The following is a 16,183-nucleotide window of genomic DNA, read 5'->3' as shown; positions in this document are numbered from 1 at the left end:
TCGAGCGCTGCCAGAGCTGACGCAGCTGACGCGGCGGGCGAGCGCGAGGCGCCCAGCTGTTCTTGCGAGCGCGTGCAGCTGCCCAGCCCCCTTTCACCCCTCCAGGTACACACACGCACTCCCGGCTGCCACATCTGGTTGCCCTCTCCCGCCCGCCCCCTCGCTCACAAAGCACGCACACACACACACGCTGCGGTGGCATCGTGCGCGCGCGCCCGCGCCGCGCTGCTGCTCGCACACACACGCGCGGGGCGCCGCCTCCGTGGTTCACGCGACCGGCCGCAGCTCTCGACTCGAGGACAGCGCGCGCTGCCGGCCAGCCCCGGGCCCGGCATGCACCTGCGGCTGGCGACGGCTTCCTCGATACGGCGCTGCTGCTGCTGCTGTCCTGCCCGGCCGAGCACTCCAGGTATCCGGACACTCTCTCTCGAACAACCCTCCGCTCGCGCGTCGCGCTTGACCCACGTGCGTGTAGTTCGCCAGTGCGTGCAGTGGACACGATATACCTTCCTTGCATCAAGACAGGCCGGAACACTGTCGCATCAGATAAGCGCCACTCACGCGCCAGTTTCTCTGCAAGTTTTATTTGCTTCACTATCGCTCTCCGTGGCATGTTCGTTTCAATTGTAGACGCGATTCTTAAGACATTATACTATGCCTAGCAAGCGTATTTTGTAACATCGAGAGAGTCAACTGTAAAACCAAGCTGTCACAATCGCGGCGGAGTCACTTGTGGTCGCCTGGGCTGCGTGAAAACGTAACTTTGCGACAAGCGCCCACGCAGACCGGTTCACTGTGACCGTGCAAATTATGTGTCTTTCCAGCGCGCTTCTGACATAGATAAATCTGGAGCGTGCTGTCGAAGGCGTCGCTTCATATCCGCAAAGATCGGCGTTAACCTGCCTTCGAATATACCATTGTACTTCGTATGTTATACTCACTCTTGCTCAACTAAGTGTATAAGTAGCTTCGACGTCCCCATAGGACATAAAAAATAAGAAAAGGAAAGACCAGGGAGGATATTCGAGAAAGCTTCTGGCTGGGTGCCTGTCCTGGGAAATAGGGGTTAAATACAAGAGGTGAAAAATAACAGTAGAAACACGGAAATGTTCGAGCCCACACAGTAAGCGCGCAATGCGATCACCGCATGTCGCAGTATCTAGATGCTTTTAAAAAGTTCAGCAGCGCCTTTAAAGCCGTCCGCACAGATGTTGGTCTAGAACAGTGTCCAGAGCATCAATACAACTTGTCGTGGATGTAGCTGGTACATAATTAAGCCGACTCGTCGCGATTTATTCACTTTAATATCTGATGGTTGTCTAGCCTGACTTGCATATAGTGGAGTACTTATTTGCTAATACATGAGCAACCTCAGTGGACGTCACTGTAGAATAGTTTTCTTTTTGACATCTGGAATGTTTAATCTCAGTATGTCCTCTCATCTCTCTCTCTCCCTCTTTTTGATGAGGGAAGTTAGGTCATCAGCTTAGCGCCATATCTGCGGAACCAGCGCAATGAACTCTTTCGCTGCCACCTGATAGTACTTTATCATGAGACATGTTGCGGGTAATTAGGAACAATTGTTGTGGCTACTGTGTGATTAGGAAAAAGATAGCCCTGTATGCACGAATCTTATCAAGTGAGATGAATAATTTCTCTAAGGAAACCTAGTGGCGAATATTGTATTTTTACACATTTTCTCCGTCACATTTCTTTAACTTTTTCCCGATAACTTGTTTTAGCGGCGAAATACATCGACAATTAAGCTACGTGTAAGTCTAGGGCGACAGTTCTCGCAAAATATACACAAAAAATACCGCTGTTTGTCAGCTCTCGGATGTACATATATTTGACGTACGTATTTTATATGCAACACATAATATTCTTCTCAAAGCCTTGCTTGAGGTTAACGCCAGGTTTGTAAACTTTTGCTGAGGCCTGTCAAGGACGAGCTACAGTGCTCTTTCTTTTCCCTTCTTTCTCTCTTTTTGCCATTTTATCCCCTTCCACCAGCATGGGTCTGATTATCCTCCTTGTCTTTTCGTTATTCTCTCTCTCTTTATTTTGCACTGGGTTAAGTCAGCAGACAAAATGACAGCGTTGTAAGACAACCAGCCAAGTTCACGTTAATGTCTGCAATGTCAGAGAAAAAAAAAACAAGAAATAATCTGAGATTAGCTAAAGTACATTTACAATTTCGCAGCTACAAACTGTTTGCCGGAATCCTTGATTTGGACTCAATGCGCGTGTAAAATTTCAAATGACGTCAAATAATTCGCAGTGATTCCATCACCGCTGTGGATACCAAGAAACGAAACGCTGGGCTCGAATGGGGGTTTCTTTCACAGGGCCAGTCCGTCACATTGAAATGTCTGACCTTAAATCGGCGGCGCCATTTTGCCACAGATTACATCTTGCATTGCATAAAAGCAAATGATCATTAATGGAATAAATACGGGGTGATCGTTTGTAAGCTTTCCCGTATTCATTCAAAATCTCCTGTAACAGATAACACAATTCCAATCTTTTAGATGGATTATTTAGAGAGGCGGAGATTACTTGCACGAGAAATATAAACACACATTCAACTAATCAATATAATTCATTAATTAACTTTCGAATCAGTTACTTTACGGCACATTGGAATTTACGAATTGTAGCCCCTGAGTTTGCACGACGTGTCCACTTGGAATTAATTTCCAGAATGACACCAATTTGGAGACATACGCCATCAAACTCGCCGTAAAGATGCGCTGTTCCACTAAAGTTTTTAAGAAAACGCTCTTTTATGCATTGAAGCACAAAAGTAACTGGAACGCCTATGTATTTCGTTCCATACATTGGGAAATAATATCTTGATACTAGTGTAATCCTGGAGATTCATTTCAAGTGGATACGTATTGCAAACTCGCCGGTCCCTATTCGTAAATTACAATATGTGCCGTACAGTAGTATAATTAAGAAGTCATTTAGTTAAATATGTGTTTACATTTCTCGTGCTAATTTCGGCCGCCTCTTGTCGTCCGCCTCTTCGACTCTCAAGGACAAGAATTACGCTCAAGGACAAGAATTAGGCTATCCGCAACAGGCGATGTTTAAAAATCATCGCCCCATGTGGGTCCTGTGTGAATCCTTCTTGTCCGGCGCAACGGTGGCCACGTTTTTTCAGTATGTCGCTAGATGGCGCGCTGATCGCATTGCGTTGGCGTGCCGGACTGGCCTACATGAAAGCGTTTGCTCCCGTGGGCTTCGATTTCACATGAGTAAGACGTTACTGCTTCCGAACGAGAGTGCACCTCTCAATGAGCACAGGACTACTGCATGAGAGCATGATGTTTCACGAGGTTGTTGCAGCTTACGCATCGTAATAATGCACCGTGCGCTTGGCCCGAATTGTCTGTGAGGTTCAAGCGACCAAACATTTATAATACTCGGGCTTCACACGGGAGCACGCGCGTTCGCCTCAGCGTTACGTGTCTCAGGCGGCTTGCGTCGCGTTCGCGGAAAACGTTGATAAATTATTGCTATATACTTTAAATGACGTCGTGACACAGTGCGCTCGGTTTGTTTGACTGCTATTGCCTGGTGGCAGAACAAAAACGAGCTAAAGTACCACCGAGTTCAGTCATCCTACTGCACCGAGCGTTCACTGAGGAGTCCGCGCGTGAGCCTTCACATACGGCCTCCTTCACACGCTCTATACACTTTCGCAAAAGATGCTTTCTGGTAGCCTTATTGAACAAGCGGCGATGGCGTTTTTCTTTTCCAATTGAAGTATTGCGCATTTATGACTTTACTGTCAGACGCTAAGTTGACGAGCCTTTTTTTTTCTTTTTTTTTTCCGGAGTAAAACAGTTCTAAGATGTGTGTCCGAAAGTCTTTGGCTGTGGCGGAGCAGTACACTGACAATTATTCTATTCTTGCAATCCTCTCACGCTGACCTCTCCGATGTAGGCCGTCTGAAGTGGATGAATTGGTGGTGGCCACAGTTAACTAACAAAGATCGTTCCGTACACTGAGGAAGGTAATTGGTTGAAAGAGTTGCGCACATAGCGACTCGCAAGAGGAACCAGCCTGGCACACGAAGAATGAACGAAATGCCGCGCGTGGTGCCGCACCATCTATACCATGGCGTTGGTGACTAGGTGGCGCAGTTCTGGCGCATCTTCTATAGACTTGCGACTTCAAATGCCAAGGGTAGCCGTCCACATATTGCGCTTCAAGCGAATACATATATATTTGGCGCATATCCGACGCATTATCTGCTAGTTTGCATTACTTTTAGGTATACTAGCGTCCGCGGGTTTCCGCAGAAACTGCGTTGGCATATTCGTGGAGATTCCTTCGTCTAATTATGCGCTTTTCGTAGATGGCCTGGCCTACATTTTGCAAGCACCCGTGATCTCCTTAACGCTTTATGCAAGCAGCTCACCTTGCGGCAATAATTACTTATGATCACAATCATTTCACGAAGGAACATGAAGGCGTGAGAAGATAGCTTAAAAAAAAAAAAAAAGCAGAAGAAGGAGACGTGACAAAATCTGTGATGCGCAAGACGTATAAGTTACAAGGGGAATGACGGGGCCGAGAACCATGCCTCCCGGTAGGGCATCGAAGTTCAAGAAATAATTCTGCCCTAGCACTGCATGAGTCATTCCGTAAAAACGTTGCTGGACCGCTGGCTGTTGACTTCGGCGCCCTTTTATCAGTAAGTACAAGCGTAACACCACATCGCCTCCGTCTCGAACGCCTACACGCGGTTATTGACTTTGATCACTAAGAAAAAAAAAGTGCTGATGGCCTGGCATTGTGATGTCTATTACAAGACAGTTTTAGCAGAGCGTTGCTTACGCTCCGCTCCGCTAACATTTCACGCACACCGCTGGCTGCATGAACTTTATTTGAAAAGCGCGTCTTCCAGAGACGCCTGCCATGCGCTCAGCGTGGCTGTAAAACGACACAGCAACCAATAGACGCACCCTAACGCTCCGCTCAAACGGCTTCGTAGTGGAGCGTGGGCAGAGTTCGTCGTTCCGCTGCCGATGTGAGCGTTGTGCGCACACGCATTAGCGTTCCGCTGAGCGGCTGTGCGCAAATCGTTAGGATACGCCGGCCTGAGTGGAGAGAACCGTGAACGCTCTGCTAAAACTGTCTAGTAAAGATCGCAGCACGTGTTGTGCTCGTCACACACTCTCCGCTAGAGTGCCTAGGGGTATAGCAATACCTTACTCATGCTCTTCCAGCGTGGACCAGAGTCGGCAGCTACCGTACTGCGGGTGCAACCTATACGATGGGTGTAAATAAGAAGGCTGTTAGTGTCATTTGATGCAGGGAGCACAGATCTCCGGTCAAGCCGCACTTTTTGCGGCTTTTTGTCTGCCCCTGGAACCATGTGTCATGATGGCGACAAAGAATTGAATCGAATTGAATTGAACTGAGGTCGGCTCCACTCTATCACTAGTGGGAGGCGTTCAAGGGCGCAATGTCTTTGTGAATAAGTTCAACAAGCCTTCTCCACTGAGACCGTTACATGAGCGGCAAAGCGGCGGTGCTTTCTTCTTTTCCAATCAAAGCGCCATCGTCAATCATCTCGTTCACATCAACGGTGGAAAGAATCTTTTCCTGCTACGGTGTCAAGAGCATTTCGTTCTTATCCCCCCCTCTTCCCCGGCACGTTGTTACTTGTCCACTTTCAACCTTACTTTCTCTCTCACAAGCGCACACACACAGGCAAACAATGAAAGTTTTCAACCGTACGTGACACCCAGAACTTGGTCATTGCTTTCTGCAGCTGAAGTGCTACATTAATTGCGTGTTTCGGAAGTCAGTAGCTTTTAAGAGACTTGAGAAGTAAGGAAAAAGGACATGCGTGGTCCGGCAACTGTACATTTGCTTTAAATGTGTATGCATTTCGTAATCGCAAGCTCAAAGAAGAAGCTGGCGCGTCCTTATACATGTCACTGGTGAATCTATACGTACGTCTCAAAGAACTCGAGGCCTTGTACCTAGCTTCACTTAACACGGGTTTAACGCGAACGAAGTGGTAGCCCGACTTAGTCTACCTCACGCACCACTATCTTGCGCCAGCTGCTAGCTCAGCGCTATAGTTCTGCGCGTAGTCCCATTGTCCTCTTTATTATGTTTTCTTGTTTCTTTGTGAGCGTAGTGCGGCTCTGTACGCCGTACGCATCCATAACAGCTGGCGGCTGTGGGCATATACAAGTGCTCCCTAGCGCGTGGGAGGAGCGCGCACTCGTCGGCGAGCCCTGTCGCGTGCCTGTGTGTGTATGTGTGTGTGTGTGTGTGTGTGTGCCATTGTGCTCGCACCAGACCAAGCGAGAAAGCCAGGCCTGCGTTGTGCAGGACCCGGCGCTCTGACGTCCAGTCGCATCGCCCACCGAAAGCGTTGTTGGCGAGCTGCTGCTGCGCTCACTTGACGCCGAGGATGTGACGCTGCGGGAAAATGTACGGCGCACTGGGCATCTTTCGGTGGAAGGGCCGGGACCGTTGCTGTACGTATTACATGCGAACACGCGCTCTTCTCGAAATGCACGGTGGCAGCCGAACAAGAGGCCGTCCGCTCAATACCCGTGCCATGGACGCCGGACGCGGTCGTTTCTGATCGCCCTCGTGTGCCTAAACTCCAGTGTTTGCCCTTGCGGCTATTTTGTCTGCTTGTAAGCTATCGACAGGAACAGTAACTGCAGTTAAAAACAATACGCAAGACCTATCGTGGCCTGTCAAAGGTCGACATGGATGAAAAAAGAAAAAAACGAAAAAAAAAAAAACTTGAAGAAAGAACTCAAGCTGAATGGTCCTCTTGGAAAACGGGGGCAGCGTGCAAAACACAACAAAAAGAAGTTGCAGTGTCTGTGTCGTTACCTGACCTCTGTTTTGTTTTGTGCGCTGCTGCCCCCTCTTCCTTTACTAAGTGGGCGTTTATCACTCTCAGAATGCACCGCTCGTGAGGTCTACTGGAGGTCGTTAGGGAATACATTCACTACTTGGCGTGTAGTCTGGACGCATAGCGAAAGTTGTATGAACTAAGTAGAAGCTTGAGCATTTCAACACAGGTAATATATTCACATATTCACCTCGCGGTGTCGGCTGAAATTTCAGCCGTTGAAGGCATTTAGAGCTTTAGGAGTTGCACTAGAGTTAGACTCGTGGATGGTGAAAATATGAGATCTGACGCAAGTTCAATGCCAGCGTTTCGGTGAAAAAATATTCAGTGCCGGCGTTTCAAAATGTGGACATGTTTCGCCCCAATCGCCTTGTGTGCATATTTATGTACTACCTCCCAAGTACTAACCGAGCCTAATGCTGCTCAGATCGGACGAGAACCGGCGTTCAGCATCGTTAACCTCTCTGTCTTTCACCTTTTGTTTTCTGTCTCTCTCTCTCTCTCTTACGTACTCGTTTCAGAGTGTGACACTTGCCTATCGTAGCAAAATAAGGCAGATTTGTTTTCGTTAGAGGCGAGCATAGCCATATAATGTGAATTACTTTCGCAATATACGACTATGTACTACAAGATCAAGCGCGGAGTTCTTGCTTTTAAGTAAGCACTCCGCGCAAAGTCTATGTTTAGTACGTTTTCAAGAAACCAATGAAGTAACTTATAGCAACAAAACAAAAGTTGCGCCGCTGACAGCGCCGTCATTTACACGAGCATGAGCACACATGACACGAATAATTTCTTTTATTCATTCGTGCTGAGAGCATCGGGCATCATTTTCGTGTTACAACTTGTTTCGTTAGCGTGGAGAGAGAGAAAAGGAGGGAGGACAGGCAGGGAGGTTCACCGAAGCCCGCGTTCTGTTTGAGACATTGTGGGTTTATGTACAAAAAATCTGTGGCACATGCTAGGCAAGAACTCTATTGTTGGACATTGCTCTTTGACGCCGTCAGCACGGGAAGCGTTCGGCCTAAATTGAAGCGTACGCTTGCACTTTTGTACAGAGCTAATATTTCACGTAACTTCCTTTTCAGCCAACGGCTGCGTCCCAGTGGCGTTTCGTTCCGTCTATTGCTCTAGCAAATGATTCCTTTCCCAAATCACGCAGGCTGATGAGGTGCCCTTATATTCGCCTCAGTGACCACTGAAGATAGCGTCCCTTGGATCGAAAGCGTCGCTGTTTCACGGAATCGCGACATTCTGGGTGTAATTTTCAGAGAGCCGCCGTGAACGGGCACCGCAAGAAGACGGTCATTCACGTTAGACAGCTTTTGCTTGGTTCCACTGCCGCAGACCATTGGCTTGAGTAAACAGTGCACGCGGAACAAATTAGAAAGACGAAACTTTTGATGAAAACTACCGCCTGACAAAGAACCCTCGGTTCACATGGAATCACGAGCTTATGGTGTCTTTGACGACAGCCTGTGTAAAAAGGAAGAAAATGGGAACCCGGCAGGATCCTCAGGCCTTTGTTGAAGTTTCGACAGCACGTTATTCCTTCGTCAAGGCCTCAACAAGGCTATTTCACTGGCTTACGCGTTTAACAATGGCTCGAGGCTGCTGCGTTGTTCGCTTTTGGTTTTTGTATGCCGGGTCTCCACCTGCCAGTTACTTTCTTATACTACATTTGATTGCTCAGCCAAGAGTGATGAGCTTCAATTGCACAAATCTCGATTCTCGTGTGTGAACAACACCCGCGCCGTGGTGGCTCTGTGGCTACAACGTTTTGTTGCTGAGCAAGAGGCCTCGGGTTTGATTTCCGGACGGCGGTGACCCCGCTACATGGGAGGCAAAAATAATAATAATAAAATAATTGTGTATTTAGCCGCACGTCCAAGAACCCCAGGTGGTCAAAAATGTTTAATTTAGAGCCCTCCACTACAGCGTCACTAATAACCCACTGTGCAGTTTCTGTCTGCATATTGAGTTTTTTGTACGGGAACAATATTAAAGGTAGCTGTAAGGGCGGTGACTAGCGGCGCTAGTTTGCCTCTTGCACAAAAACTCTTTTCAATACCAATGAGCCAGCTGATCACACAGGTATAGAGGCCGGCTCCTTGCCTTGCTCTTGCGGGCATTGGGACACACATCTATCGTCTCGAATGGTGTCCGGATCGTCCGTGTCGCAATAAAGCACGAAGATCCGTCCCCAGCTTTATTCACGTTTCTGGCGCACTGCGCAAAAGGTAACGTACGCACAGACAATAAGAAAAGCCAGTCAGATGTGCAATATTTTTTCGTTGCAGGATTCCGCGTAGACATACGGCTATCATTTTTGAGGTCACATTCATTCTTTTCTGCCACTGTGCTGCACAGTATAGACTTGAGCAATTTCTACGGCTCTGAACCCACTTACTGCGACAGTAGTTACTACCTCGAGCACCTCCTACACCCCAACCTTTGCGTAGAACTCCTGCATCCTTGTACGAACTCTTTAAATAATATGCAACAACGAAAACACTCTGCGTAACAGAACGCAGAGTGGAAGCTTTGTCTGGAGCTCCTAAGTGATATCGCAGTAAAATGTTGCATATATAGTATCCGTATCATGTACTAATTAAACGATACACGGGCCATGGGACGACGTGGCGCACTTCAGCGCGACGGAGCGGACGGACGGGAAAGTCAACCCGTGTATCGGGCTCTTCACAGCTGTCGCAGTAAAGCTAAATTAAGCGAAGATGCCACGCGGTCATCCTGTGAACGTCCGTCCATCCCACCCTGCAACGCTACAGTTCCTGTCACTGTTGCCGGGCGTCCGCTGTGACGCGATCCAGGACCGAACACCTGGGGCCAGCGGCGCTGCGAGCCCGGGGCGCCGTGAGTGCAGCTGCTGCCGCGGGACAGGTGGTCGGCCAGCACGCTCCGCTCCTCGCACAGCTGCGTCATTTGCGGCATGTACACTTGACATTGTTTGTGCCGCGCTGACTGCATTGTGGGGCCAGCGCCGGGTCGAGCGCGCACACGCGCTCTGCCATTAGCAGTCTCCGGCCACCTGCGACAGCCGTCACTGCGGCAGGCGGTGCGCCGACGATGAGCGGGCCGCCGCTGAGGGCGAAACAATGCCCGCCCCGAACTGGCCGAGCACAAATCATTCGACGCATCGAGTAAACACGCCGTTGAAGCGCGGAGCAAAGCAAGCCAGTTCAGTTGCCCGGTAATACTAACAACGAGATTATTTACGAGGTACCTTTACGGAGACTGCAGCACCGGTTGAGGAGGCTCGGATTTCGCGTAATGAGAAATTCCGTAAGGATGTGTAATAAAAGTTCTTCTTTCTGGGGTTTTAAGTGCCAAAACCAGTTCTGATTATGAGGCACCGCCACCACCACCACCATCACCACCACCGCCGCCGCCGCTGACACTTGTGAGCCTATAAAACTTCGCTTAAAATGAAATAAGCAAAACTTACTGAAGCCACGGATAACCCGCTACCTAGCACTTCGATCGCTGCTAACTGCGAACGTCGGCCGATCGCTGCGATCGGCCGACGTTCGCGCGCATGCCAATTTTCTCTCCTATTAGAGGTGTTCTGTTAAAGTAGGACCGTATCCGTAAAACCTCGCCGTTCGTAAAACAATTTTTGAATGCCTACCGCGTTCGCCGTACCTCGTTCATTGTGACGCCTGGCTGGTGCCCGTTCTTATAAGTCATCCGTGCTTACGAACTCCTTTGTCCGGCTGCAGGACGCCAGTTCACAAAACTTTTCCGAGCAAAGGGAAACTTTATTTTTCTCGTATTTCCCTAGAGAAGGTTATGTACCTTTGGAAGAAAGCATCGGATGCAGATCAAAAGCGGTGGCATGAAGTTGGTGGGGTCATGTGGCGGACTCGATTTGTGTGCCTTTGCGGCACCTGGCGGAAAGAATGTGCTGCCGCGGCCTGTTGTAAACAGCGCGGCTCGCACCTGCCGCTGTGTCACAGCGGCTGGGCGCACACGGGGAGACTTTGCGCAGCTTTGGCGCCTGGTTTCCTCTTCCTAGACTTGGCGCACCTCCCCCCTTCCCCCCTTCGCACCGCTTCCCGCAATTCATGGAAGCCCGCGCGCGCACAGTGTATATTTGAACAGCGCCAGCTCTCGGTTAGACTTTGTACCAAGACTTGTTTGGGAGTTTGAACAGCGGTTGCCTACCGCTGTAGTGACAGCCGCGGCCGGCCGCCGATCGAAGGCGCGCGAATAAAACGGCCTGGGCCCCCGGCTCTTCAGACCTGCGGCAAGGCTTGGCGTAAGGGAGAGTGCGCGTGTTCAATGGAGCAAACGGCGCCACCTAGCCGACGATGGCGTTACATCCACTATTGCCAGCGGTGTTGGATTGAAGTTCATACGTAGCGGAAGGCGGCGGAGTTGCGTAGTTAGTTTGTACCCTTTGCCGAGAATATATCGCACCACTTTCTAGATATCGGTCCCCAAACTCTACTAAAAAATGCATTGACGTGCTAGTTAAGATCGTCTCGAACTGCCAGAGGAAGGCGTCTCTTAAATTGTTGACTGTAACGACCATGTTTTTCGTAGGGCATTCTAAGAACGGATATACGGAAAGTGAGGCTAGGTTTATCATTTCTTCCAAGCAGCCATGACTTCACTACTATACAGCTTCAATTTCGCAATGTCAACATGTACCCTCAAGTGACTAATCAGAAGGGGAATTATTAAATATTCTTAATTACGTACGTCGACATTCCAGTTTATCACGCAAGAAATGTCTGCCGCTCCCGGTAATCCACGTGACACACACACACACGCGCGCGCGCACGCGCACGCACGCACGCACGCACGCACACGCTGAACTATTACGTCATACACTTGTCATTGCTTCGAGTTGTCGACAAATTCGACTTCGCCCTGCCATCTGCTAGCCGCCTGGTTAGCTCAGATGGTAGAGCGGCTGCCCCGGAAAGGCGGTGGTCCCGGGTTTGAGTCCCGGACCAGGACGAATTTTTCTTCAACTGCGAGGCTTTCTTTCGAGGAACCCGGTTGGGTTTCCATTGTAGCAAATTGCTACATTTGGGTGGATGTCTCAGTTTCCCTTTAACACGCACACACACACACACACACACACACACACACACACACACACACACACACACACACACACACACACACACACACACACACACACACACACACACACACACACACACACACAACAGCGAAAGAAAGAAAGAAAAATTCTGGTCACACGCACTGTGAGAATCGATGTAATGGGAATCATTTTGCAGGTAGCTGGTGATCCAGCATCGTTTCAGGTCCTGCAAAGTGTTCCCAGATGACCAACATGTTCGTATAAGGCGAGAAATTGTGCGCGTCTGAGGCGAGAGTGTGTGTGGCGACTGTATAGCAAGACGACGAAGATAGTATGACGGCTATGGAGTGACCATTGCATTTGTTGTACTCCGGCGAAGAAACGCTACAGCCTGATCCGTTACGACAGGGGCCGATCCTGAAGGCGTTGTAATGTGAGGGAGATTGGAGCGATCTCGCTCTATACATACACTGCAGGGTGTCCCAACTATCATGCACCAAGATTTAAAAATATGCAAGAACCACGTCACTGGACAGAACCAAGGAAATGTTGTTTGCCGTCGCTTGTAGACACTTATATTCCTTTTTTGCATTCCGCCTAATTACATAATTAGTCTTAATTAATTATTCAACTTCTCAAATATTATAATTAGATGAAAAGTGTCAGCGAGAAAATTGTAGCGCTATATGAAAAACTCCCGATACCGCTCTCTGTTGCTCAATACGTGCTACATACAAGTGGTTTTCCGAGCGTGAAAGAAGCCCGCGAATACACGCAAAATTGCCGCGCGACTGGCCACTCGAGGCACTTTACGTGTATTCGCGGGCTTCTTTCCCACTCGCAATATATATATCATTCATGGGTCCGACCTTTGTCAGGGCCTTCGTGCGGCCCTGATGAAAGCAGGGTCGCAGGGCCAAAACTTGCAAACAATGACATCGTTTTGCGTACGTGCGTCCTGATGCTGTAAGTGTCTACTGTCTTTCGCGGTCGCTATGCACGAGAATGCAGTCTAGGAATCGAGAGCCTCCCTGTCGACACGGCCTATAACAACTTGGGAACGTAACTGTGCTTGGAAGACATGTACCACCGACATGAACAGCACGCCGGCCATGTATAAGTACTGCGGGTTACAGTGCATCATTCGGCGCCGCAAGTTGTGGGGATTTAATAATTACGTCATAATCCAGGACTACTGAAGATTCGTCCACATTCGCTGCCTGACATTCGTCAATGTCGTCCTATGCTCGATAGCAACAACTTGAGAACGCTTGCAGTGGCCGCACAGCATTTGCGTGCTGGTAGTGAATGAGGTGATTAAGAGATATGGGAATTGTCCCAGCTTCGAGGCTCAAGAAGTATCTAGCAAGCTGTAAACGGGGGCCTTCTACAGTTCATACAGCCTGATCGTTGGGCGCGACAAGTTTGCGCTCATTTATCAGCGACGTGTCTTCGCTCGGAATGACTGAACTGGGTTTATCGCCTGGAGCAATTGAATTATGGGGTTTTACGTGCCAAAACCACGATCTGATTATGAGGCACGCCGTAGTGGGGGACTCCGGAAATTTGGACCACCTGGGGTTCTTTAACGTGCACAAATCTAAGTACACGGATGTTTTCGCATTTCGCCCCCATCGAAATGCGGCCGCCGTGGCCGGGATTCGATCCCGCAGCCTGGTGCTCAGCAGCCCAACACCATAGCGACTGAGCAACCACGGCGGGTATCGCCTGGAGCAATAGTTCCCATCCTCACGAAATTGGTGTAGGCTGAAGCCATCGGGTAGTACGCGAGGTTGGTGCTACAATGTCAGCCTAAGCAAGAAGAGGCAATGAGGCACCAGGCAACGAACCGCAAAACCACTCTCAAGGTATGCCACAAGCGGAAAAGCAACATCGATATGCACGTGCGAAAGCGCTTCGAGCCCTTGAATATGGACGCCCATTGTCAATGTGATTTCTGCGCTTTGTCACGCGCGTGACAGTGCCAATGAGCCAACCAAACACATCGTGCTAGACTCGCCGACAGCTTGACCCTCGTTACCCACAACCTCTCTACGCGGCACTGAGCTGGAGCGAAGCAGCGCTTCCAAGACGCACTAAGACTAGTGACGCGTACTCCTTCATTTATCTTCGCTCCCAGTTAATGACGTTTGCTTTGAGTGCACGTTATTTGTTTGTTTTTATACTTTTTCACTTGCTACGGCGGGGTTCGCATGCCAACCCGCTACAATGAGTGAAGCAGTAGGTCATCACCATTATCGGCTTGCCTACCTGAATTAATTGACCAATTTTCATTGATCTTCTCGATCACCGGCTTCCGAGACGCCGCAGGAAGTTGCGCCGAGACCGATTTTCCGGATGCATTGAGGGCGCACGACATCCACGAGGTCGTTTTCACATCGCAAACTGAAACGCGACATGTCGCAGCTAATGTTTTGGGTTCCCGAACACACGAGCGTTTTTTGCCGATCCTCGGAAGTCGGGTCAGACCAGATTCTCCCTCGAACGATCAAAACCCAAAATCTTTCACTGCGCAACACTTCGAAGACAGCTAATTTTATCGTAACGCTGGCAATCGTACTGAGGCGTCCCCCTTCCCGTCCCTCCCTCAGTTCCTTTATTAGAAGCCTCTATCTTCCAGTTACCTTTTCGTCTACATTGTATAGCCTCACAGTTGAGTTTATAGAAGTGCTCATGGCACGCAGATGTTTCAAGAGGTTCATCCAAGGCTCGCGTTGGCTTCACGCTTATGTGGTGCAGCACATGCAGACGCGTGCCGTGTGCACCGTACAGAAAAAGCGAAGGGATGTTTCACGTTTACTAACACGAGGCTGCCTGTGTGCGCCTCACGCATGCGCTTTTTATCGCGAAAGGTGTAGCAACAGCCTCATGGAGGAAGAAAAAGTTTTTTCCTTCCTCCATGAACAGCTCCAACCGCGCCCTTCTCCTTGCGACGGTCGCCGTCCGCGGAGAGTCCCGCGTCGGGAGCGCGGCGTCAGTATACTGTCCGTGGTTGGCGCACGGCGGCGACTGAGCGTGGCGTGGCCAACGCGCGCTACGCGGGAGCGTGTGGTAAAAAAAAAGAAAAAAGAATTGTGTGAAGGGGGGGGGGGGGAAGGAGAAAAGCGCGCGCAAAGGGGGAGGTGTGGGGGGTCGGCATGGAGTGCTGCGCGCCTGCTGCAGCCTGCGCGCGCGAGGAGGGCAAGGGACGCCTGTGCGCGAGGGAAGCGCCTGGCCAGGAAACATCTTTGCAGTCGACAACAGATGCTAGCCAGCTGTCACCTCCGCGTCGCTAGCGCGCCCGGCCCCCGCCGCAGCGCGCACGCTGCAGTTTTCGCTGCGTGCTTTTTTAGCGCTTGTGGCCTGCATGAACCCGACTGCTTCCTTACGCCGCGCGGCACATTCTTCGCTTCCTGCCAGTATGTGTGTGCTTCTCTGTCTCTTTTCCTCTGCGCTTAGCCATCATTTCCCCGAGCGCTCGCAGCTGTTTGCAGTTCTTGGGGGCGGGCGCGTACACCTTGAGCAATCCGTGTTCGGTGATATTTCCGGAGATGGCGGTCTCGTTCGCTTCACTGCGTCCTCTCCTCGCTTGCTTGCTTGCTGTTCCTGCTGCTTGCAAAGGAAGGCAGAGAGCCCTTGCCGAAGCCGCACTCGGTGTTCAGTTGCCCCCCTCCTCCGGGTTTGAACTGCCCCCCCCCCCCCCCCGTCACTCTTATGCTTGCTTCTTTGGCGCGTGCGAACGGTTTAACGACTTGTCCGGCGTAAGCTTTCTTCTGGATGAGTTCATATGCGCGCTTGCAAATTCGTTGACCCCCGGGGCCGTTATTCTCGAGATGGGGACTACCCGCAGTGCCGAGAGTGTGGCGCCGGGACATTAATTTGAAGTACTTCGACTCCTGTGTTGGAGTAAGCAGCGTTTAGGTTTCGATCATTGCTGGCTGTGTATGCGCGCGCGGTTCCCTTTTATTATTATTATTTTTTATTTTTTGTGCTCTTACTGTAGTCATATTAGCCAGGAGCAGCGCTCTAAAACGTATGCAATTACATACTTTTTCGAGCGCTTTGCATATGTGCACAGACTGAATTATGTGTAACTCTGCAGCTTTTTACATTAAGTGTCATCCAGACTCATTGTGCTTTGTATAGCATATCTAGCTTATTTGTTATTCGGTTCGTCCTTACTTTACTCAGCTTGCGACATC

General features: G+C 49.9%; 1 protein-coding gene across 7 annotated transcripts in view; it reads left to right on the top strand.

The window, feature by feature from the left end:
- LOC119435993 (protein CBFA2T3) overlaps positions 1-16,183 on the top strand; it is a 122,107-nt gene that overhangs the window by 71,044 nt on the left and 34,880 nt on the right. The window contains exon 1 of one of the 7 annotated variants that reach the window (XM_049673140.1): positions 204-409. The exons of 5 other annotated variants lie outside the window; for them this stretch is intronic. In XM_049673140.1, coding sequence (XP_049529097.1) covers positions 334-409 — 76 coding nt within the window. In that variant the 5' untranslated portion in view covers positions 204-333. Of the gene's footprint in view, positions 1-203; positions 410-6,372; positions 6,513-16,183 lie in introns of those variants that run through there. One more of the 7 variants, XM_049673142.1, reaches the window with a different exon arrangement.

The sequence above is a fragment of the Dermacentor silvarum genome, chromosome 1 (genome assembly GCF_013339745.2).
Source record: "Dermacentor silvarum isolate Dsil-2018 chromosome 1, BIME_Dsil_1.4, whole genome shotgun sequence".
Classification (NCBI taxonomy): domain Eukaryota; kingdom Metazoa; phylum Arthropoda; class Arachnida; order Ixodida; family Ixodidae; genus Dermacentor; species Dermacentor silvarum.
This window is presented reverse-complemented; position numbering and strand designations above follow the sequence as displayed.